Source organism: Phycodurus eques, chromosome 17 (assembly GCF_024500275.1).
Source record: "Phycodurus eques isolate BA_2022a chromosome 17, UOR_Pequ_1.1, whole genome shotgun sequence".
Lineage (NCBI taxonomy): Eukaryota > Metazoa > Chordata > Actinopteri > Syngnathiformes > Syngnathidae > Phycodurus > Phycodurus eques.
The window spans coordinates 18,108,224-18,130,746 of NC_084541.1; the positions used below are offsets into that span (position 1 = coordinate 18,108,224).

General features: G+C 46.8%; 3 protein-coding genes across 3 annotated transcripts; 2 read left to right on the top strand and 1 right to left on the bottom strand.

The window, feature by feature from the left end:
- Positions 1–1,691: 1,691 nt before the first annotated feature.
- LOC133415914 (neuronal acetylcholine receptor subunit alpha-10-like) lies at positions 1,692–7,326 on the top strand. Its single transcript, XM_061702458.1, has 6 exons — positions 1,692–1,789; positions 3,451–3,596; positions 3,689–3,843; positions 4,387–4,633; positions 5,013–5,298; positions 5,663–7,326. The coding sequence occupies exons 1-6, from the start codon at positions 1,720–1,722 to the stop codon at positions 6,247–6,249; spliced, it is 1,491 nt and encodes a 496-aa protein (XP_061558442.1). The 5' UTR covers positions 1,692–1,719; the 3' UTR covers positions 6,250–7,326.
- Positions 7,327–7,967: 641 nt separating this feature from the next.
- Positions 7,968–14,871, top strand: slco2b1 (solute carrier organic anion transporter family, member 2B1). Its single transcript, XM_061702457.1, is given in 16 exon segments — positions 7,968–8,064; positions 8,370–8,418; positions 9,048–9,185; positions 9,785–9,968; positions 10,041–10,280; positions 10,383–10,481; positions 10,818–10,882; positions 10,884–10,949; positions 11,065–11,137; positions 11,224–11,388; positions 11,527–11,716; positions 12,189–12,333; positions 12,443–12,606; positions 12,745–12,809; positions 12,897–13,017; positions 14,031–14,871. Coding segments are annotated over 16 exon segments (2,010 nt in total). The 5' UTR covers positions 7,968–7,996; the 3' UTR covers positions 14,209–14,871.
- Positions 14,872–15,205: 334 nt separating this feature from the next.
- Positions 15,206–20,739, bottom strand: serpinf1 (serpin peptidase inhibitor, clade F (alpha-2 antiplasmin, pigment epithelium derived factor), member 1). The gene is made up of 8 exons (XM_061702459.1): positions 20,616–20,739; positions 19,819–19,876; positions 18,919–19,129; positions 18,299–18,454; positions 18,011–18,214; positions 17,498–17,634; positions 17,205–17,415; positions 15,206–15,643 (listed from the first exon to the last, which is right to left on the bottom strand). The coding sequence occupies exons 2-8, from the start codon at positions 19,873–19,875 to the stop codon at positions 15,393–15,395; spliced, it is 1,227 nt and encodes a 408-aa protein (XP_061558443.1). The 5' UTR covers position 19,876; positions 20,616–20,739; the 3' UTR covers positions 15,206–15,392.
- Positions 20,740–22,523: the final 1,784 nt, after the last annotated feature.

A 22,523-nucleotide genomic window follows, 5' to 3' on the forward strand; every position in this document is an offset into this window, starting at 1 on the left:
CTGTTTTTTTCAGTGGTAAAGATGTGAAGAATGTTCTAGATGAGTTGTTTTGAAGTTCTTCACACCAAGTACCACCGTCGTAGTGTAGTAGGCCCAAGTGTTCATCAGTAAGAGGTTTTCAGGCAAAGGTTTTATTGTTAAAAAGTACAGTATTTTAATTGTAACAGTTTGAACATTAACACTGTTTAGATATAGGACAATAAAAAACTACACTTAAATAATGATACAATTATAATTTATTGCACATAAAAGTAAATAATTTTTTTTACCTAAATCAACATTTAAATACACAGAGTTCTTTTAAAGATTTTTTTGTTATGTTTTTTGTATTGAACTTCAAAGTTAAAAACAACCGAACTGTTCTTGGGCAGTGATTCTTTCCCATACCACTAGAGGGAGCCAGTATAGATACCACACTTTGAGAATAGCTGCTCTTGCTGATTAAACCCCCCCCCCCCCAAAAAAAAAACTAAAAAAAAAGTAAGCAAGTGAAAAGTAAAAAGCGTTTTCCCTTTGTCCCAAGCGTATCAATCCATTTAACGCTAATCCCTTAATCTCTACTTTTCAAAGTTTACTATTTAGGATTAATTTGAAAGAGGGTGACCCCTTGATGAATGTCACCTTGCATCGGGGACCGCCTAGCTCGCATGTTCAAGTCCCGCTGCAGGCCGCCCTCTGCTGCACTGGAAGCCACGTTCGCTTCTAAACGACATGTAAAATGTACACGTGTACTAAGTTTAGTTGGATGAGAATTGTGGCTCTAGTCTAGTGTAGTTTGTGTTCAACTATGCTCTATTGTGTCCTCTTGTATTATGTTCTCCTGTGTTCGATTGTCTTTTGATTATGTTCTAGTGTGTTTTACGTTCTCATGTATTCTAATATGTGCCACTGTTTTCTCGTATTATGTTCTGCTGTGTTCTATTGTCTTCTGTTATTTTCTAGTGTTGCATTGTCTTTTTATGTTCTATGCTGTTGTGTGGTTGTTTTGTGTGTCCTATTTAGTTCTATTGTGTTCTATTATGTTCTTTTGTGTTGGGTTCTCCATTGTCCTGTTGTGTTCTATTGTGTCGTAATGCGTTTTATAATGTTCCCTTGTGTTTTCTCGTGTTGTATCGTGTTCCATTGTGTTGTACTCTATTGTGATCTATTGTGCTCTTTTATGTTTTTCTGTATTCTTTTATGTTCTGAGGGTTTTCTGGTATGTTCTACTTTTCTGTTGTGTTCTATTATGCCATTTTGTTGTTTCATCTTGTGTTCTGTTTAGTTCTCTAGTGTTCTCTTGCATTGTGTTCTAATTTGTTTTATAATGTTCTCTTGTGTTCTGTTTTGTACGGATTTGTTCTCTTATGTTCTGTTGGGTTTTCTTGTGTTATGTTGTGTTGTAATGTCTTCTATTTATATTGTATGTTGTTGTCCTCTCTTGAGTTCTGTTGTGTTCTACCGTGTTGTATTGTGTTCTCTTGCAGAGCCTCGGAGTCAAGGGTTCAGGTGCGACATCACGCGTCGCGTTAAGGATTCCAACAGCCTCTGTTGGTTCTTCCTATCATCAAAGATGACCGTTTGAATGAATCATTTTGTCTTTTTTTTTAAGTTGACACTGGACCTTCTCGTCTTCGGGGGGAGGAGGAGTAAGGAGAACGTGTGTGACCTCCTCAAACATCAGCGACTCGTCCTCTCTCACAGCACCTCATCCTGTCAGCGGGGCGGAGGAGGAAGAAGATGAAGATAAAGATGACGATGAAGATGGCGTGCGACTGCTGCGTTGTGTTTCTTCTCCTTTTTCTTCCTGGTAAGACAAAATTTACTTTGATACCTCGCGAGTTTTTATTGTGAACAGCTTCTTTTTACTTCTGAATGTTTTGCTGTCTTGTAGATTATTTTGTCTTCTTGTGGTGCACAAAGATGTTTTACAAGTGCCTGAAGAAGTATGTACATTTTAAGATGGCTTTTGATACCGTACATTGTAATGTTCTACTTTCAACAGTTGCTAAATTTTATTTATCTGCCGATGCCCTAATGTGGAATGAATCCTGGCTAAATAATAGCAACACTGGACAAAACTGGGTGATGAATGTTTGTAATTTGGCAGTTACACAACAGGGATGCCTCAAGGGTCACTTTTAGGACCCATTTTCGTATGCTTATAAAGGACCTTCCCCAAGTATGTCCAGATTTAAACATTGTAATTTGGTTTGTGGTTGTTGTTTTGTCAACAACAACAGATGCAAATTAGCTGTTAACTAATGCTGGCCCAATTGCTTTTGTGTACTGTCCCTGTAAAAATAAACAATAAAACAAATGCAAAAACATGAAATGTTAGTCAAGGGGATAAGAATGTTTTGTAGATTATTTTGTGTCTTCTTGTGGTCCACAGAGATGTTCTACTATTGTCTATAGATGTCAGTCAAAAGGAAGTAGATGTCGATTATTTGGGGGTTTCTCATTGTGGGATGGAGGATGGTGCATGTGGTCCCCCTCATGTCCATGTTTGTACATGAGGCGCTAACGACCTCGAGTCAGTTGTCATATTTTATCTGAAGGTCCTTGAAGTGAGCACACTGCCTTGTATGTGCAACAATGCCAGCACCACCAACATCCCCGCGTGACACACACACACACACACACACACACACACACACACACACACACACACACACACACACACATATATATATATATATATATTAGGTTGATGTGTTGCTGTAATATGTCAGGGTATCCATACTGGATGTGGCAGATCTTCCCCTAAAATGATGCAAGTCAATGCATGGAACTTCATAAAGGAACAACCTACAGAGTGCACAAACTTAATGTCATTAATTCATTCATTCATTTGGGAAACCAAAGCAACATTTGTCACTTTTAATCTGATGATTATGTTTACTGCATAATCCCTTGCTTTTCAGGATATAGGAAAGCACAAAAAAGAAACCTGAGAGAAGGTTCTAGTCCCAAGGGAATTTCCAGTCCCAAAAGAGAAGGATCTAGTCTTGAGAGAATGTACTAGTAGTCAGGGTAGGTACTCGTCCTAAGAGAAGCTTTTAAACCTGAGAAAAGGTTGTAGTCCAAAGAAAATCTGTAGTCCCAAGAGAGAAGGCTCAAGTCCTGAGAGAAAGTTCTAGTCGTAAGAAAAGCTTCTTGGCCTGTCTCATTGCTACAATGACAATATAGAGATTCTGATTCTGAAGGAAGTTTCTAGTCCTGAGAGAATTTACTAGTCCCAAGACCTGGTAGTAGTCCCAAGAGATGTTTTTAAACCTGAGAGAAGGTTCTAGTCCCAAGAGAATTTCTAGTCCCACGAGTGAAGGCTCAAGTCCTAAGAGAAGATTCTAGTTCATAAAGTTGGTACTAATCCCAAGTGAAGTTTTTAAAACCCTGAGAGATTGGGAGAGATTCCCAGCACAGCTATGTCTTTTGACCTTTGTGACATCACTTCCGGTGTGTGCGCAGCCTGTCAGTCAGCGCACGGCCGCTACGCTCAGAAGCTCCTGAGTGACTTGTTTGCCAACTACACGAACGCCCTGCGGCCGGTGGCGGACACGGACCACGTCATCAACGTGACGCTGCAGGTCACGCTGTCGCAGATCATCGACATGGTGACCGTAACGCTCACACTCGACGTTCTGCGTGGGTGTGCACAATTCAGGCTAAGGTCTGCGCTCGCGTGTGTGTGTGTGTGGTTCTCCAGGACGAGAGGAACCAGATCCTGACCACCTACCTGTGGGTGCGGCAGGTCTGGATGGACGCCTTCCTGGCCTGGAAGAAGGACGACTACGATGGGCTGGACACCATCCGCATCCCCAGCAGCTACGTGTGGCGGCCCGACATCGTCCTATACAACAGGTCAGATTTTATTATTTGTTGCAGGTTGTTCCAGTCATTTGGGGCAGAAAATTGAAAAGAATATCAACCAAAATATGTGCGGACTGTGGGAATGAAATGCATGGTGGTACGCATGGTGAGCAGAAAGCGAAGAAAGGGTTGGGATCTTACCAATGAAAATGAAGATGATCTTCTAACCGGGTGCTGTCCAAGAGGACTTTTTTGGGTGTTCTTTCCCATACGTTGTGACGAAATGGCCAATGTTGATTTGCCTCTTCCGCTAAACTTTTCAATTACATCACGCCAAACCTTTTTTTTTGTGCTCATTGTGCTCTCCCATATTTTCCATGTTGAAAAGCGTCACAGCTACGGATAGCGCAAAACCCTCATTTATAGGGCGGTCTCCACCACTTTCACGGCTGTTGCCGATTGCGCAGCAATCTTAGTAGATCACGCATAACATGTCCCAGCGCCCGTAAGCTGTCAGAATGAACGACATACTTAGCATCAGCTTGTTGGGATCTTAATAAATCAGGCTCCCTGAGTACTCCTTCTCCACTGCAGTGCCGACGACGAGTTTTCCAGCTCCATGGAAACCAACGTTGTCCTGAGACACGACGGCCAGGTGATGTGGGACCAGCCGGCAATCACCAAGAGTTCGTGCTCAGTGGACGTGGCCTTCTTCCCCTTCGATGTGCAGCAGTGTCACCTCACTTTTGGCTCTTGGACTCACAACGGCAACCAGATGGACTTGTTCAACGCATTGGACAGCGCCGACCTGGCAGACTTCATCCCCAACGTGGAGTGGGAGGTGAGCCCTCGTTGAGCTGGTTGAGGAGTTTGTTGAGGAGCTCGCTGAGACCCAAGCTTCTCTCATTGTCTTCGATGCTACTTACGCAAACTGAGGCAATTGGACTCTTCTTGGGTTAAAGGTGAAACGTCTTCAACAACCAAGAAGATCCAAAAGGCTTCTACAGTTCTGAATTCCTCAGAACTGAAGAGGCCCTTTACCTCTAAATTAAATTAAAGGTAAAATGTTATCAACAACCAAGAATATCCAATTCTTTGGTTCTGGGGAACCTCTTGGAAACTTGTGGATTCCAAGAAGAGTCTAATTGCATCTATTAAATGTTTTCAGATTACCATGACCTAGTTGACTGAGGTTCTCCGCTTCAATGTTCCTCTGGCAGATCCTGGGCATGCCGGCCAAGAAGAACGTGATCCTTTATGGCTGCTGCTCAGATCCGTACCCGGACATCACCTTCACCCTCCATTTGAAGAGGAGGTCCTCCTTCTACATTTTCAACCTGCTTCTTCCCTGCATGATGATCTCCTTCCTGGCGCCGCTGGGATTCTACCTGCCGGCCGACTCCGGAGAGAAGGTCTCGCTGGGCGTCACCGTCCTGCTGGCCCTCACCGTCTTCCAGCTGCTGGTGGCTGAGAGTATGCCGCCCTCCGAGAGCGTCCCACTCATCGGTGAGTCCACATAGACTGATGAGTCCGCCTGCTGATTCGGCACATTCAAGGAGACCTTTTGAATGTTTCACAGTAGTCTTCTTCTCAACATGTTTCACGCGCGTCCCGTAAAAGACTGAACCGTAAAAGGCTGAATCAGTGAGCTACATTTGGATCTATTACATTCAACACTTAATATATTACATGTTCATTTAAAATCCAGCGGTCCAATATTTTTAGCAGATATTATATACAGTAGCATACATTTGTATGATTTGCGTGTTGGTCCATGGCCTGTTGAAAAGCTGTTTGGCCTCAGCATTTGGTCATTGTTGTTTTTTTAATTATAATTTAATAATGTTGTTTGTTGTGTGTCGCCGGGCAGGAAAGTATTACATCGCCACGATGACGATGGTGACGGCGTCGACGGCGCTCACCATTTTCATCATGAACATTCACCACTGCGGCCCAGATGGACACCCCGTGCCGGCTTGGGCCGAACGCTTCATCCTCAAATATTTGGCCCGCGTGTGCTTCATGTACGAGGCGGCGGACGAGCGCGCCGGAGGCCCCGTCCTCCCGCAAGCAGCCGGAAACCGACGGGAACAAGTGCAACGGCGAGGCGCGGGGGCTCGACAAGAGCGTGCGGAAGGAGGAGGCCTTTGGCACGCTGGACCGCGTGGAGGTGGGTGGAGATGCCGCGGATGGCGAGCAGTCGGGAGGAGGCGTCACGGAGAGCAGGCAGGAGACGTGCGCGTGCCATCATCATCAAGGACTGCGCAGGAACGTGGAGTACATCGCCAACGCCTACCAAGACCAACGCGCCGCCCAGCTGCGTGTGGGAGAATGGAGGAAGCTCGCCAAGGTCATGGATCGCTTCTTCATGTGGCTCTTCTTCATCATGGTCTTCATCATGAGCATCCTGATCCTGGGGAAGGCCGTCTGATGCGCGCCCGAGCACCGGTACCTTGACTTTTGAGCGCCCCAACCTATGAGCTTTTCGAGCTTCGAGCCGCTGATGTTTTTGCTTTGTGTTGCGAGCCAAAATTTGAGTTGCAAGCGAGCTTCAGATGCCCGCTCGAGTGACGTGAAAAGGTTCTGTCATGCCCTCGCACGTGGGCAAGGAGAGCTAAAGTCGCCGATGCAATTTCAGATGTTTATTGAACAGGATCAACAGTCCAACAGTCCACAAACAAAAAAAGGAGGGTACACGCAAGGAGCGAGTATTTTCTTTTTTTAATCATCGATGAATTGCATAAAAAAAATTTTTTTTCCATCCATTTATTCAAAAACAGGACTATTTCAAAATGACAGTGAAGAAAAGGCACAAAATTAAATTGATTATGATTCAGTCAGTGGTTTGGAAATGTTTGGCATGTCAGAAAATGGGCAAAAACGTTGATCATTATGTTTTCAAATGTCTTATTTTGGGATCAACATGACAATAATTAATCCGCTTTCATGGAGGATTACAGACATCTGAGAATTTTTACTGCTGAGAGGTAAATTAAATTAAACAAGGTCTACAAACGATTAATCGATAATCTGATAATCGATTAGTTGTGGATTCATTGATTAATTGATGCACCTCTATTATACAGTGTTTTATCTCTTTATTAAAAGAGAGGCTGGAGCAGATTAACTACATTTCAATGAATTTCAATGGGGAAATTTTATTTGATATACAGTGCAATTGAATTGTGGTATGGGCTTAGTCACTGAAGGAATTCAACTCTTAAGTCAAGGTACCGCCGTACTCATCATCAGCCCACGCGGCCGTCGACATTATTGCTCCGTGCCGTCATCGCCCAAGCCGCCATGGAGATACTCTCCGTGGCCCCGCAGCACCACCGCGGCCGTTCTGGACGTCACCATTGCTCCGTGCCACCGCGGAGATACTCGACACCGCCGTGGCTCCAGCTGGGATGGAGGACTTGTCTTCTTTCCATCGCCCCGAAGTAGAGCTTTAAAAGCAAAGTGTGTGCGCGTGTGTGTGTGTGTGTGTGTGTGTGTGTGCCAAATGTATCAAGAAGTCACACGTCACATTAAACATGCCCCTTTACTTCCTGATTGTTTCTTACATTGTCTCTTCTTTTTATTATTATTATTATTATTATTATTATTATTATTATTGACAGTTACATGCCTTGCAGTGGCTCTCAAACGTTTTCTGTCCGGAGGTAAGTGAACGCCCATGGTTACCTCTTGACGACTGTAGCAAACGTGTTCACGCTTGGACTTTTAGTCGCGTTGGTCTACCAATAACTCATACTGCTGTGCCTGACTTCTTCCACCAAAAAACAAAAACAAAAAAACAGACGTTTATATGACCTTCAAGATATTTAAAAAAAAAAAAGAAAAACTTTATTTAATAACAAACATATTTTTAGATAAACCACCAAATTGAAATGATTAATAGACTCGATTTAGTAATCTTTTTAAATACATTGACCTTGACTCTTTTGGATGACCTTCACGGTGTCACCTTGGGTGCTTTCATCTAGCGCCTCCTGCTGGTCACGAAGGAGCCTGCTGGGCCCTCACTGTGGGAAACATTCCACCGGACGAGCTTCTGGTTGTTGACTTAACTTTGTAACATTTGACATGTGCTCACTCGTCCACTTCCTGTCCCTCCCTCTCTCAATCTCTGCAGGCTTCAAGGTTCAAATTCCAAGTGGCTCCTCCCCACTCAGCCCTCCTCAGCCCTCCTCGTTTCTTTATGGGAACAAGCTGCTGCTCTTCATCATCACCACCATCATCATCATCATCATCATCATCATCGCCACAGTGAGTATCTGTGATTTTTATTTATTTTTTCTCTTTTGTGGGACTTTCTCCACCTCATCCAGTCACGTGATAATGATGCGGGGGCTGCAAACATTTTGTGCTACTTTCACTGCAGTAAATTACTTTTTGGCGCTTATACAAGGTGGCGCAACAGTGTATTGAGATTCCACCACTGATAAGCTGATTCTTTCCTTCCTGCCTCCCCACTATGTGCTACATTTTATTGGTGTGCAAGCAAGCATGCATGTTAAGATCATATGACGTGTGAAGATCACGTAACTTCACACCTTCTTTTTGCTCCGTAGCGTCATGGAGGTGAAAGTGAGGAGCAGGAGCGTCTTCGGCAGCGTCAAGGTAACAACAACAATGCTACTAGGAAAACAATTATTACAAACAACGCGATATTGGGTGTGCATGTCTATTATAAGAGGACGCACGGAAAAGTCTTAGACACAAGAGAGAAGTCTGCTATTTTGGGTTTAAGTGGCAATTTCAGGCAAATTCCAGGGCTTGTACCATAATGCCCTTTGATGAACTCTGACTAGGAAAGTTGGAGGCAAAATTCCTCGACAGATGGTCAACTCTTAATTGCCAAACATTTATTCCTAAACTTGCTATAATGCGATTTTCACAAAGAAATAATCAACTCCCGACACGAAATTGGTGGACATGTCCATTATAAGGGGTGCATATTTTTTTTAAAAATTGAAACTTTCAAAGCTTGGAATTTCACCAAAAACGCAGTTTCAAGTCAAAGTTACGAACTTCCTCTTCAGTTTCATGCATGGCTCCTTGAGACTTTTCCGTGCGTCCTGTTATTATTAACATGGACACTTGATTTTGTGTTGATAGGTGAAGGTCTGGGGGGGCTGAAGAATAACACAAAACACAATGATTCCGAGAGGCTCTGGGCACCACCAGGTTCTCGGACCCTCTTACCTTTGACGTGTGAAGTGTGGGGCGGTGTTTTTTTTGGGGCGCAGGTGTTCGTGGCGTGTCACAGCGTGCTGCAGCTGTCGCAGCTCCTGGTGTCGGGCTACATGAAGAGCTCCATCTCCACCATCGAGCGGCGTTACGGTCTCTCCAGTCAGAAGTCGGGGCTGCTGGCCGCCTTCAACGAGGTCAGCGCCATCATTTTGTTGTTCGGCGCACGGATATACTAACATAGACAGATATACGTAGACGCTTCATTGAGCGGGTTGGTCTGTGTTTGCGATACATCAGCGTGTCCGCCTTATTGGATTTGGCTGATCTGTGGCAGACTAATGCAAGTAAATGGACTGAACTGAAAGCGACAATCTACTAAGCTTTGGTTTCATTCAAATAGGTTCTAGTCCCGACAGAACATACTAGTCCTGAGTGAAGGTTCTCGTCCCGAGAGAAGGTTCTGTTGCTGAGAGAATGTTGTAGTCCAGTCTGAAGGTAAAGGAGATGCTTCTATCCCTGGGAGAGGTTTCTAGTCCCAAGTGTATTTCCTAATTTTTATTTTTTATGAGCTTACAGCTACTACGGTAAGACATTATACAAAACACTGTGACTGCGATCATGACTACTGAAGTCTAACGTATATAAAATATTGAATCAAAAGCTGAAATTGAGATGTGACATGCAGGTTTTGTGAATGAAGAGCACCAATGTAAATACAATATGTCTTTGTACTGAATGTCCATGTCTATGTCTATGTATACTTTACATGTATCTATGTCTTTCGGTCTTCCAGGTGGGCAACACGCTGCTGATCGTTTTCGTCAGCTTCCTCGGGAGTCGCGTTCACCGCCCTCGCGTTATCGGCTTTGGCGCTCTGCTCGCGTGTTTGGCCTCGCTGCTGATGGCGCTGCCTCACTTCCTGAGCGGGCCGTACCGCTACGGCGACAGGCGGTACCGGAACGGCGACCGCGCCGGCTGTGAGTCCAACCCCCCCCCCCCCCCCCGTCGGCGTGTACTCGAGTACGAGTAGATTTACTTGTGTTTCCCAGCAGCCACCGGGAACAGCTCCGGCCTGTGCCACGTGCAGAGCGTTCTCCATGATGCCAACTCCACCGCACCGTCGTCCAATCAGAGCTGCGGCGAGCAGGAAAGCTCTGCCCACGAGGGTATCTACCCTCTGCTGCTACTGGCTCAGCTGCTGTTGGGCGTGGGCTCCGTGCCCGTCCAGCCTTTTGGCATCTCCTACATCGACGACCATGCCAGCAAGAAGAACTCTCCGCTCTACCTCGGTACGCCGCCGCCATTGCACCTTCATCATATCATGTTTGCCAGGTCGTGTCCTTCGTAAAGACTTGTGGTTGGTGACATTTATGATGCCGTGTTTGTGTCAGGCATCCTATTGGCCGTCACTGCCATTGGCCCCGCCTTCGGCTTCCTCAGCGGCGCCTTTCTGCTTCGACTCTACGTCGATTTTGACAAAATGTCCGCAGGTCTGCACTTTTTTATATGTATCTATAAACATCTATAAACAGTATGCATCAATAAAATCTACCCATGCAGCTAGCTATAACTCTAAATACATACAACTATAAGACTCACTATACTCGTAACAGGCCCACGGGGAGAAATTTAGGGTTCAGTGGTTTGCCCAAAGACATTTCGACAGCAGCCGGGATTCCAACTGTCAACCCTCCGGTCACTGGACAAACAGCTCGACCAACTGAACCACAGCCGCCTGTCCATTTATACTTTTATACGTCGAGCTATACATTTAAACGCTTGTCTATACTGCATAGTATACTATACATTATGTCTGCATGTGTCAGATGAGGTGGAGTTGGATCGCGGTGACCTGCGCTGGGTTGGCGCCTGGTGGCTCGGCTTCCTGGTAGGCGTCCTGTCTTCTCTTCATGGCCGCGTTGCCATACTTTTTCTTCCCCAGGGACATGCCCCCGGAGGTCAGGTGGACAGTGTGTGTGTGTGTGTGTGTGTGTGTGTGGTCATGTGACCTTCATCATCTCATATTTGGTGCTCATGCGACCTTCATCATGTCATGTTTGTGTGTTTATGCAGGATGAGTCGCAAGTGGACGACAAGCGAGAGCCAGATATTTTCCAGGAAGTCAGCCTTCTTCACTTCCTTAAAAGTCAGCATCTGTTTCCCGTTCTACTTCCTGTCAGTCCCGGTCTTGTCTGGTCTGGACGTAGTCCGATCGTGTGTCTTTCCCTTTAGGTTTTCCCAGCATGTTGTGTCGGACCCTGCGGCGTCCAGTCTACCTCCTGGTGGTCCTGGCGCAGGTCAACCTGGCCGCCATGGTTTCCGGCCTCGCCACCTTCATGGCCAAGTTCATCGAGAAGCAATTCAGCCAGACGGCAGACTTCTCTGCCGTCATTATCGGTGCGATTAGTGTGTGTGTGTGTGGGTGCGTGCATGCATGCCGACGTTCGGGTGTGTGTATGGGCCCACTTATGTGCACGTGCCAACGTGTGCCCTTCCGCTGGCTCACATTTTCAGTCCTTCCTGTCTGCCTCCAAGGTGGCCTGTGCATCCCTCTGGGCGTGCTGGGCACCGTGCTAGGCGGAGTCCTGATGCGGCGCTGGACTCTTGGTGTCACCGGCGCCAGCAAGTTCTGCGCCGCCGCCATCTTGCTCAGCCTTCTCTGCGCCTTCCCTCTGGTCCTCATGGGCTGCCCCACACAGAAGGTCGATGGGGTCTTCCCACCTCGGTAACAGCACCACAACCATAAGTAACAACACTCCAACCAACAACTGAAACAACAACACAACTAATGCCTGAACCAACATCACCACCAAAACGTAACCAACACCAAAACCAAAATGGGTAACAACACCGCAACCAACAACAGAACCAAAAACAACTAATGCCTGAACCAACACCACAACCTAAACAAGAACTAACCCAACACCAAAACAAGTAACAACATGGCAACCAACAACAGAACCAAAACCAGAACCAAAACACTGACCAAAACACTTGTTGACCACAACCAGCACCATAGCCAACACCAGAACTGAAACAAGGACCAACACCAGAAGCAACACAGAATAATAACGCCACGATTAACATGAGAACAAACTACATAAACAAGAGAAGAAACACCACTATCAAAATGAGAACAAAAAACAGTACCAACAGTGGAACCGCACCGTGTGTGTGCGTGTGTGTGTGTGTGTCAGGCGTACAGCACCATGGTGCAGCTCGGCATGTCGATGTGTCCAGGAATCGTTTCATCCGGTGTGCGGTTCTGACGGTGTCGAGTTTACGTCTCCGTGTCGTGCCGGCTGCGTCGTCGTGAAAATGGACAGCGCCAACAAAGTCATCGTAAGGAAAATTCAAACATTACACTCTTGCAGCCTGTGGGGGCGCTGGTGTGCAGTTACGCCCCCTTGCCTCCAAAATCGAATGAATGTTCGAACGTCTTTCCATACAGAACTTCACAGAATGTCGGTGCGTGGGCGGGGCCGGTGGCTCGGCCACGCCCAGAACCTGTGGCATTGGGTGCGGCCGCTTCCTGTTGCCTTTCGTGGTCCTGATGGCCGCCAGCTGTCTCATCGCGTCCTTGTGCCAGACACCGTCCTTCGTCATCATCCTCAGGCAAGAAAGTCCAGATCAGCCAGCAAACTTTTGGTTTCAATATGACCACTTACATGTTTGTGTCTAAGTGTGTGTGCATGTGTGTGTGTTTATTGGTGTGTTGATGCGTGTGTGTGCATGCGTATGTGTGTGTTACAGGATGGTGTCAGCGCGGGAAAAGTCGTTGGCAGTGGGCGTCCAATACATGCTCTTCAGGGTCCTCGGTGAGTTGGATGATATCACGGTGGTCACGTGACCAGACAGGAAGTAAGGCGGATTCTGATGCGTCCATGTTGTTGTCGTGTGCGCAGCCTTCATGCCCTGCCCGGTTCTCTACGGCGCCGTCATCGACTCCACGTGCATCCTGTGGGACAGGAAGTGCGGCAAGCAGACTTCCTGTCTCTACTACGACTTGGACCGCTTCAGACACAGGCCAGCCATTTTTATTTTGATGTAGCATTTAGCATGTAGCATCTAGCGTGTAGCACGTGAATTTTGCTGTTCTGAATTGTACTGAAACCTTGAAAAGCTTGACATCAAACGTTCACAAAAGGTGAAATTCAGTTCACCCTTCACAGGTTATAGTCAATTTGATAGTTTTGTGTATATAATAGATAGTTAACTTGTTCACGACTAACAATAAAGCGGCTTGCTGAGTAGTAACTTGTGACCCTCAACTTCACGCATCCGTAAGTCTGTCATGGACCGCCCCCTGGTGGCCAAGGTGCGCACACCAGAAGCAGCAGCAGCACAACATCCATCGAATTGAAGCAAAAACGTGGAAAAAAAACTTTTATTCTTTACATTATTGTCATTAGTGTATGTTTTTATGAAGGACAATATTGTACAGGTACATTGATATATTTCTTACAAAGAAAATTTTAAAATAGGTATTTCCTTCATTGATTATTATCCATCCATCCATCCATCCATTTTCTTTACCGCTCCTCCTCACTAGGGTCGCGGGCTTCTGGAGCCTATCCCAGCTATCTTTGGGCGGGGAGCGGGGTACACCCTGGACCGGTCGCAAGCCAATCGAAGGGCACATAGAAACAAACAACCAGTCGCACTCACATCCACATCTACGGGCAATTTCGAGTGTTCAATCAACCTACCACGCATGTTTTCGGGATGTGGGAGGAAACCGGAGTACCCGGAGAAAACCCCCCCAGGCACGGAGAGAACATGTAAACTCCACACAGGTGGGTCCGGGATTTGAATCCCGGTCCCCAGAACAGAGGCAGGTGTGCTAACCAGTCGTCCACCGTACCGTCCATTGGTTATTAATCAATATTGAATGAATAATATATTTTTTACATCATCTACAAATGAGCACACCCATCAAGATTAAAAATCAAAAGTTTTCCCACCTGTACTGTATCATGTAGTATGCATGTGAATGTGTGTGTTTGTTTTTCAAAGAGGGACTATGTGTGATCGTGCAGGTTTTTGGGTGTCCAGGGGCTCTTTATGTGCGGGGGACTGCTGTGCTTCCTCTTGACGGCGCTGGTGCTGCACAGGAGGAGGGAGGGGCCTGCGGCTCCTGAGGCAGCCAATCAGAGCGTCTACGAGCTGGTGGACAAGCACGGCACGGGACGGGAAGTGATCCCACCCCAGGCCTGAGGAGGCTCCAGAGGACACTATAGAAAGACCTATGACCATTTATTCCATGTCCTTACTCTCCAGTTTAAGGTCCTTGGACTAGTAGTACTCGTAAGGCACAGTCGTTCTACTAGTGTGCTGAGTTGTATTACTAATGAGGACAAAGTGCATACTAGTACATGGACCTTTTTATGGATATCAAGTATATGATTTTATTTTTTGGTCCACTTCCTCTTTGTCATGCATGATCAAGCGCAATTCCATTAATGTCCACAAGGGAAACTCACTCCACTTGTGGACCGGGCAACTTCCTGTTACGCTGCAAAGCTACGCGATAATGTAGCCTAGCCTCCACGCCGCCATCTTGTGTCCGAAGTCTGCACATATGTGTTTGTTTGTTGGTTTGTGTGTGTGCGTGTGTACAAGTGTGTTTGTGTGCTTGTCTTTGTGTATGTCTGTGTGTGTGCGCATACGTTTGTGTGTCCATGGGTGTCTGTGGTTGTGTGTGTTTGTGTGTACGTTTTTGTGCATGGACTGTATGAGTTTTTGTGCATCTGTGGGTGTGCGTGGGTGTGCATGCGTGTGTGTGTGTGAGCGCGTGATTCGTCACCAAAGTTTAGCCTCTAAGCCCTTTTGTCGATATGGATTTTGTGTGTGTGTTTAGATAAATGTTATTTCCTTTTTTTTTTTCTTTTTGAGTTTTTCTCGACGTGTTGAATCAAGACTAGGAAGAGTTTTCTTTTTTCCTTCCAACACTGGACTAACCTCAGGAATGTGATGACAAAAATCAAAACCATATGGTAAACACACACATACTGTCTCACTGACAGGAGGAGACAAACAGGACACGTGTTCATGATATGTTCCACATGCGAAGATTGTGTGTGCGTATGTAAGTGAGTGTGGAAAACTATTTTCACGTTGTCGTTTTCCTGTTGAAATGAGTGTAGCGCTTGAGGTCAAATAGGATGATTAAAAAAAAGAAAAAAGTCCTCTGAGAGGAACAGATGTGAAAAGTTGACGCAAACAAACGTTTTGTTTCATTGTTATGTTTATTTTGTCACGTCACACAAATATAATAACTGTGACGCAATTGACAATGTTTCTGTTAAAAAATCTTTTGGCTTAAAAATCACCTTTCATCCTCATTGCCCTCCTAGGACCTGCTAAGAGTGTGTGTGTGTGTGTGTGCGCGCGTGTGCGTGTTAGACTGTCAGGTCTTTGGGCTTGATCACTCTGCCGATGAAGAGCAGGGCCCCCGAGGCTTCGTCGCGAATGAGGAAGAGGAAGGGGCGGTCCACGCGGTAGGTCAGGTGACTGGTGGCGGAGGTGGCGGGCGCCGATTGGTCGCCCTCGGCCCCCGTCTCCATGACGACCTTGTGATTGATGGTGACCAGCCTGGCGGGCTGCGCCGCGATCTTCTCCAAGTCCTGGTTAGCCAGCCAATCGGTGAGCCCTGAAGGGAGGGGGGGAGACCAGACTGAGTAGACAACTTAGGGAGGATCTCATTTCACTTAATGGCAATGTTCTAGCTCCTCGATGCTTCGACCGCAACCAGACATTGTTCTAACATCGCCATGTTAGGGAGGATTTATATTGTCTTAAATGTGCATCAAAGCACAAGGAACAACCATTAAGGAGGTTCCAATCACTAGCTAAAATCAAGACCGTCGCGTATAAAACCCCTGGTGGGAGGAGAAAACGTAAACAGAGGAGCGAGAACAGAGAAGGCTGCAGGGAAACAAATGAGATAAAGCCTTTAAGACTCACGCTAAAGACACAAAGGTCTCCTCTGTAGCTCCTACCTCATGATACCCTGGAAACACCCTCAGACCCCCTCAAAATACCCATAGTATCTGATTGCGGCTTAGGGACACCCTAACACTCACTCTACTGTAAATGCAGCCTAATGAGATCCACCCTAAAGACAACCGAAGCTAGCTATGTAGGGTGGGAAGACCCACCCTAAATAAACCTTGGAGACAGACTCACATCCACCTTAAAGACACATATGAGACACCCCGACACCCATTCAAAATGCAGACGAGAGACAAACTGGAGACCCATCATAAAGACAACCCTAAAGACAACCTGGAGCTCGACCCTAAATAAACACTGGATACAACCTAATATCCACCCGAAAGACACCCTGAGACCCATTAAAAATACAAACAAGAGACATCCTGGAGACACCCTAAGAACTATCCTAAATGCAGCCTAACGAATCCCTGAGACCAACCCTAAAGATACCCTGATGACCGATTCCAAGTACACCATGGAAACACAGTAACATCCAACCTAAAGACACACTTGAGACACACTAAGATCCACTCTGAATGAAGCCTAGAGACACCCTAAGACCGAACCGAAAAACACTGCAGACCGAGCCATTAAGAGCCACCCTAAGAAACCCTTGAGACACCCTAGGAACCACTCTAAATGAAACCGAGAGACAACCTAAGACTCACCCAAAATGAAGCCCAGAGACACCCTAAGACCGAACCGAAAAACACTGCAAACCGTGCCTAAAAACACCCTGGAGCCATTAAGAGCCACCCTAAGAAACCCTTGAGACACCCGAGGAACCACTCTAAATGCAGCCTAGAGACACTCTGAAGACAGTCTGGATACACACATTAAGATCCACCTTAACTGCAGCATAGAGACCCCCTGAGAACCACTCTAAATAAACAGTGAAGACACCCTAAGATCTACCGCGAAGAAACCCTAAAACCAACTGTATATGCAGCCTGGAGACACCCTAGGAACCACCCTAAATGCAGCTTAATGACTCCCTGAGACCCACCCTACAGACAGCCTGCAAAGCGGCCCTAAATACATCCTGGAGGCACACTAACCTCCAGCCTAAAAACACCCTTTAGATAACCCAACCCTAAATGCAGCCTAGAGACACCCTAGATTTACCCTGGAAATCCACCCGAAATGCACCATAGAAACACCCAAACAGGCACCCTAAATACACCCTAAGATCCACCTTAAAGACACCCAGGACTCACCCACGTCAGGGAGCAGCGTCATGAGGTCTGTGGCGTAGCTGAACTTGAGGACGGGCATGGTGAGGGTGACGTGTGTCGCGTGTAGTGTGCTGCTCAAGTCTTGCACGAACTCTGCGGTCAGCGTGTCCTCCAGTGCGGTCAGGTTGGACGTAACTTCTTGAGGAAGGAACACGAACATGCTCACCTGGTTCTCCAGGAGGATCTGTGCGATCTGGGAGAGGAACATAAAGGGAGGTTGGTGAGCGTGGCCACGTGACATCACTCAAATTGACACTTCCCCCATCCCCACGCACCGTGCAGCTCAGGTCAGAGTCCATGCCCATCTTGATGGGGTAGTTGTTCTGTTCCAACATGGGAACCCGGACGGGCGCTTTGCCCTCTTGTTGGAAGTTCTGCAGCGACTGAGGTTGGAACGCTGTCACCCACTTCCCTGTTTGGTGACCACACTTCCTTGTTGTTGTTGTTGTTGATGATGATGTCATTGTGGTTCTCATTACTGTCGTTGTTGTTGTCATTGTTATTAATGTTGTCTTATTGTCGGTCTCCCTATTGTCATTGTCGATGTCATCGTTGTCATTATACTTGTCCTAGTCTTATTGTGTTTGTTGCTCTAGTCATTGTTGTCATCATTAACGTTTGCGTTTTTCTTACTGTTACTGTTGATGTTGTCATTAATGTTATCATTATTGTCTTATTGTTGTTGATATTGTAGTCTTTGTTCTTATCACCGTTTCCATTGATCGTCTTTGTTGTTGTTATTGTCATTGATGATACTGTATCAATGTTGTCATCGTTGTTACTTTTACCTTTAAAGTAGGCGCCAGCCACAGCGTTGACTCCAGGTTTTCGGGGCAAGGGCTTGGCCAGGAGGCGCTGCACTTTGTTGCCCGTCTCTGTGGCGACCCAGACATTGATGTCATTGGTGTCGCGAGATCCACCCTGCAGGGCTTTAGGTCGAATGCCATATTGCTGCTCCACCACTGTGAAAAAATCCTGCTTGAGGCGTAAACCTGAGAGAAAAAGTTGCATTGCATCATGGGAAATGTGGTGTCAAAACAAGTACATTTGATGTAGTCGAGGTTATGAGGACTGACGTCTGGCCAGGTAGATGCGGGCAGCGGCGCTCAGTCCTTTGTGACCCGTCTTGATGGAGGTCAGTAGATCCCTCAGAGTGTTGTGGAGCTGAGGGTCCTGCAGGGTGTGGTACCTCAAGGCCCGGAAGAGCTGCCTCTGGGCATGCTCAGAAGCGCCTGTGGAAACAATTCTGTGAGCCCAGCTTGCTAGTTGGTCATTTTGTTGACTCCCACTACAAGGACAAAGTCCCCTTACCCTAAAGACACCCAAAACACACCCTTAAGTCACCCTTAAAGACAACGTAAGACCCACCCTAAGACCCATCCTGGAGACACCCAAAGAGCCATCCTAAATGCAGCATAGAGACACACTGAAAATGCCCTAAAGACATCCTGGAGACAACCCAAGATCCACTCTAAAAACACCTAGAATACACCCCAAGATCCACCCTCAAGACGCCCGTGAGGCACCTCAAGACCCACTCTAAAGACGTCCTGGAGACACCCCAAGACCCACCCTAAATTCATCTTAGAGACACCCTTGATACAACCTGAGAGCCAACCTGGAAACACCCTAAAACCCAGAATAAAGGCACACTGGAGTCACTGTGTCAGGTTTATATTTAATCCTGTGTGCTCACCCATGGCCAGCTGGGTGAGGACTGCAGAGACGCTGATGGGCGCAAGGAAGACGTTAGCATCGGCATTGCTCCGGTGGGATGCCAGCGCACGGAAAAGGTTGTATCCAAAGTCCGAGGTGGCGGCGGCCATCTTGGTGGTGGGTGTAGTGAAGAGCTCCACATGTTCCGCTTGTTCATCCTCGCTGCCCGCCGGCTCGTCCTCTGTCTGTGCCTGTGTCGTATTCGGAGACAACCGTCACGCTAACACGCAGAAGGGATGAGGGGGTAACCGTCGAATCAGAAAATATGAACTGTGTTGGGAATCACTCCCTTTCTATTATATAGTGGCCTATATAGTGATTTGACCATTTTGTAGTTCTGTTTGAATGTGTGGTGAGTCAAGGTTATCAAATATACAGTGCCCTTACTGTATCCCTCAATGCATCTTAAAAAGTAGTGAACAACACTAGTCACACCGTAACGATACCCTAGAAACACACAAAGACCCACCTTAAAGATACCCTGGATAGACCCTGTGAACCACCCCAAAGAAACTCAGCAGACACCTTAAGAACCACCGTAAAGACACCATGGACACACACCCCAAGACCCACCCTAAATATTTCCTGAAGACCCCCTTAAGAATCACCCTATAGACACCCTTAAGACGCCCTAAGGCTCAACCCGGAGAAACCATAAGACCGACTCTAATGACAACCTGGAGACACCCCAAGACCCACCCTAAATGTACCCTGGAGAACCACCCTGCAGACATCCCAAAGATGCCCTAAGAACCACCCTCAGACCCAATTTTATTGCTGAGTGAATGATTCCAAAGACGGCTATTTTTTTTTTGTCTTAAATGTAATATTTGTCATGAAATGCTTTCATCATCACATCAATTCACCATGTAGACGATACCTGAACCACGACCAAGACCACCAGGCCCAAAAGCAGAAGGGATGTTGTCCACTTCATCCTGCAACACACACACACACACACACATACACAAATTAGAGTAGTTTTGGGATTATTAATTAGTTTGCCTATTTCATTTTTACATCTTTTTCAAATTTAGAAAGTTTCAATTAGTTTTACAGCAGCTTGGTTAGTTTTCATTCTTTTAAATGCTTCCTTTTAAATAAGTTTTCATCACCCTTGTTTAAATTTGTACCCCAGATAAAAATATATATATATATATATATATTTTTTTTTTTTTCAGTCTGGTTTTTGTTATCTGTAACAACCTTGACACACACGCTTTTGCATTTAGATTAGGGAACAAAAGTGGGCGATTTCAAAGTGAAGGCCTGAATTAAAAACCTGCTTGTGTGCCCCTCGGGTCATGCGACTTGGTCAGCAGAATGCTGCCAAAGGGGTCAAAGTGCACGTTGCACATACGCACCCCCTGCAAAAAGTAGCAAAGCAAGTAAAAGTACAAATACTCAGTTACTGTACTTTAGTCGATTTCACAGGTGTTGTCGCTGTACTTTACTTGAGTATTACATTTTCTGATTACTTTTTTTTTTTTTTTTTGCCTACGTCACGCCCCCCCCCCCCGACAAAACATCAAAAAGTGTACGCAGTTGGACTTGGTTTGCGTGTTTGGCTCTTCCGGTTGGTCGACGTGCCCAAGTTGGTTAAGTAAACACGCAAAAAAAAAAAAAAAAAAAAAAAAAAAAAACGTGGAACGAAAGAAGTGACAGACGCGCACTCACCTCGCAGCTGCAGCGTCGCTCTTCACAGGCCGCAGAACTCCACGTCGCCGCGCGTGACAGCGTGGCGCGCGCTCCTCGCCGTCTCGCTCCCGATCGGGGACGCGCAGCCGAGACCGATCCACAATCCACGTCGGAATGGCGACCACAAACATTCGCCGTCACTCTGCTGCTTGCTGCGTATATATGAATGATTCATGATTCTCATTTGCTCTGACAAGCACTGTGAGCTGTAAGGTCTTCTAGAGACAGGTTTTGTGGCTTTCCGAATCAAGTCCAATCAGTATAATCAAACACAGCTGGACTCCAATGAAGGTGTAGAACCATCTCAAGGTTGATCAGAAGAAATGGACGGCACCCGAGTGTCACAGCAAAGGGTCTGAATACTTATGGCGGTGTGATATTTCAGGTTTTCTTTTTTAATAAATCTGCAAAGATTTCAACAATTCCGTTTTTTTTCTCAACATGGGGTGCTGTGTGTACATTAATGAGGAAAAAAATGAACTTAAATGATTTTAGCAAATGGCTGCAACGTAACAAAGAGTGAAAAATTGAAGGGGGTCTCAATACTTTCCGTACTTTTCAGTGACTGCAATGTTAGGTCTCAAAACTGTCCTGTACTGGGAGTGTCCGCTGGGTGTCTGCAGACTCACATCAGAACTTGATTCCTTTACTGAATGTGAATGTTCTTTTTCTTTCTTTCTTTCTGGTCCACTGTTCCACGGCTTCCCAGGGAGGCTGAGGAGTGTGAGCCCCCTGTAGTTGGAACACATCCTCCGGTCTCCCACCACCCCAGTCTGCCAATCCAGAGGCACTGTCCCCGATGTCCACGCGATGTTGCAGAGGTGTGTCAACCACGACAGCCCCACAAAATCCAGAGCCTTGAGGAACTCCGGGCGAACCTCATCCACCCCCGGGGCTTTGCCACCAAGCAGCTTTTTAACCACCTCGGTGACCTCAACCCCATAGATAGGAGAGCCCGCCTCAGAGAACCCAGACTCTGCTTCCTCATGGGAAGGCGTGTCGGTGGAATTGAGGAGGTCTTCGAAGTATTCTCCCCACCGACTCACAACGTCCCGAGTCGAGGTCAGCAGCGCCCCATCCCCACTATACACAGTGTTGGTGGTGCACTCCTTATCTAGTCTATACTATATCTAGTCGGAACTTCTCGACCTCCCGCACAAGCTCGGGCTCCTTCCCTGCCAGAGAGGTGACATTCCCCGTCCCGAGAGCAGGCTTCTGTAGCCGGGGATCGGATCGCCAAGGTCCCCGCCTTCGGCCACCGCCCAGCTCCCGCTGCACCCGACCCCTACGGCCTCTCCCGCAGGTGGTGAGTCCATGGGAATGGGGACCCACATTACCCTTGCGGGCCCGGCCGGGCCCCATGGGACACCAGGCGCTCGCTTTCGAGCCCCACCTCCAGGCCCTGCTCCAGAGCGAGGCCCCGGTGACCCACGTCCGGGCAAGGGAAAACTGAGTCCATAGTTTGTCGTCATCATAAGGGGTCTTTGAGCCGTGCTTTGTCTGGTCCCTCACCTAGGACCTGTTTGCCATGGGTGACCCTGACACACAAACCCCTCCGCCACGATAAGGTGACGGCTTCCAGGAGGGAACTCATTCATCCTTCCTTTTATCATGAATTCACTGATCATCTAGTCACTCAACGTTCGTTCCTCCGTCATTCCTTCATTGACTGCACATTTATTCATCCATCATTTTCATTCACTCATTCATCCAGCCATCATCCATTCAAAGATTCGTTGAGTGTTTTTGAACACTCTTCATCAGTGAGGAAGACCACCAGCTCAACGTTCCCTCTTTCTCTTTACTCCGGGTGTGTGTGCGTGCGTGTGTGTGTGCGTGTGTGTGTGTGTCAGGTTAATATTTAGAGTGAATGGTGAGCGCGTTCAA

What these genes read in the sequence shown, in the direction of transcription:
- LOC133415914 (XM_061702458.1), top strand. Translation starts at nt 1,720, where the DNA reads ATGAAGATAAAGATGACGATGAAGATGGCGTGCGACTGCTGCGTTGTG. An exon ending in TGTCGCAGATCATCGACATG is followed by an intron (nt 3,597 to 3,688) that starts GTGACCGTAACG and finishes GTGGTTCTCCAG; the next exon opens with GACGAGAGGAACCAGATCCT. An exon ending in TCCCCAACGTGGAGTGGGAG is followed by an intron (nt 4,634 to 5,012) that starts GTGAGCCCTCGT and finishes TTCCTCTGGCAG; the next exon opens with ATCCTGGGCATGCCGGCCAA.
- serpinf1 (XM_061702459.1), bottom strand. Translation starts at nt 19,875, where the DNA reads ATGAAGTGGACAACATCCCTTCTGCTTTTGGGCCTGGTGGTCTTGGTC. An exon ending in ACTCTGACCTGAGCTGCACG is followed by an intron (nt 17,416 to 17,497) that starts GTGCGTGGGGAT and finishes TTCCTCTCCCAG; the next exon opens with ATCGCACAGATCCTCCTGGA. An exon ending in GACGCTGCTCCCTGACGTGG is followed by an intron (nt 15,644 to 17,204) that starts GTGAGTCCTGGG and finishes CCCTCCCTTCAG; the next exon opens with GGCTCACCGATTGGCTGGCT.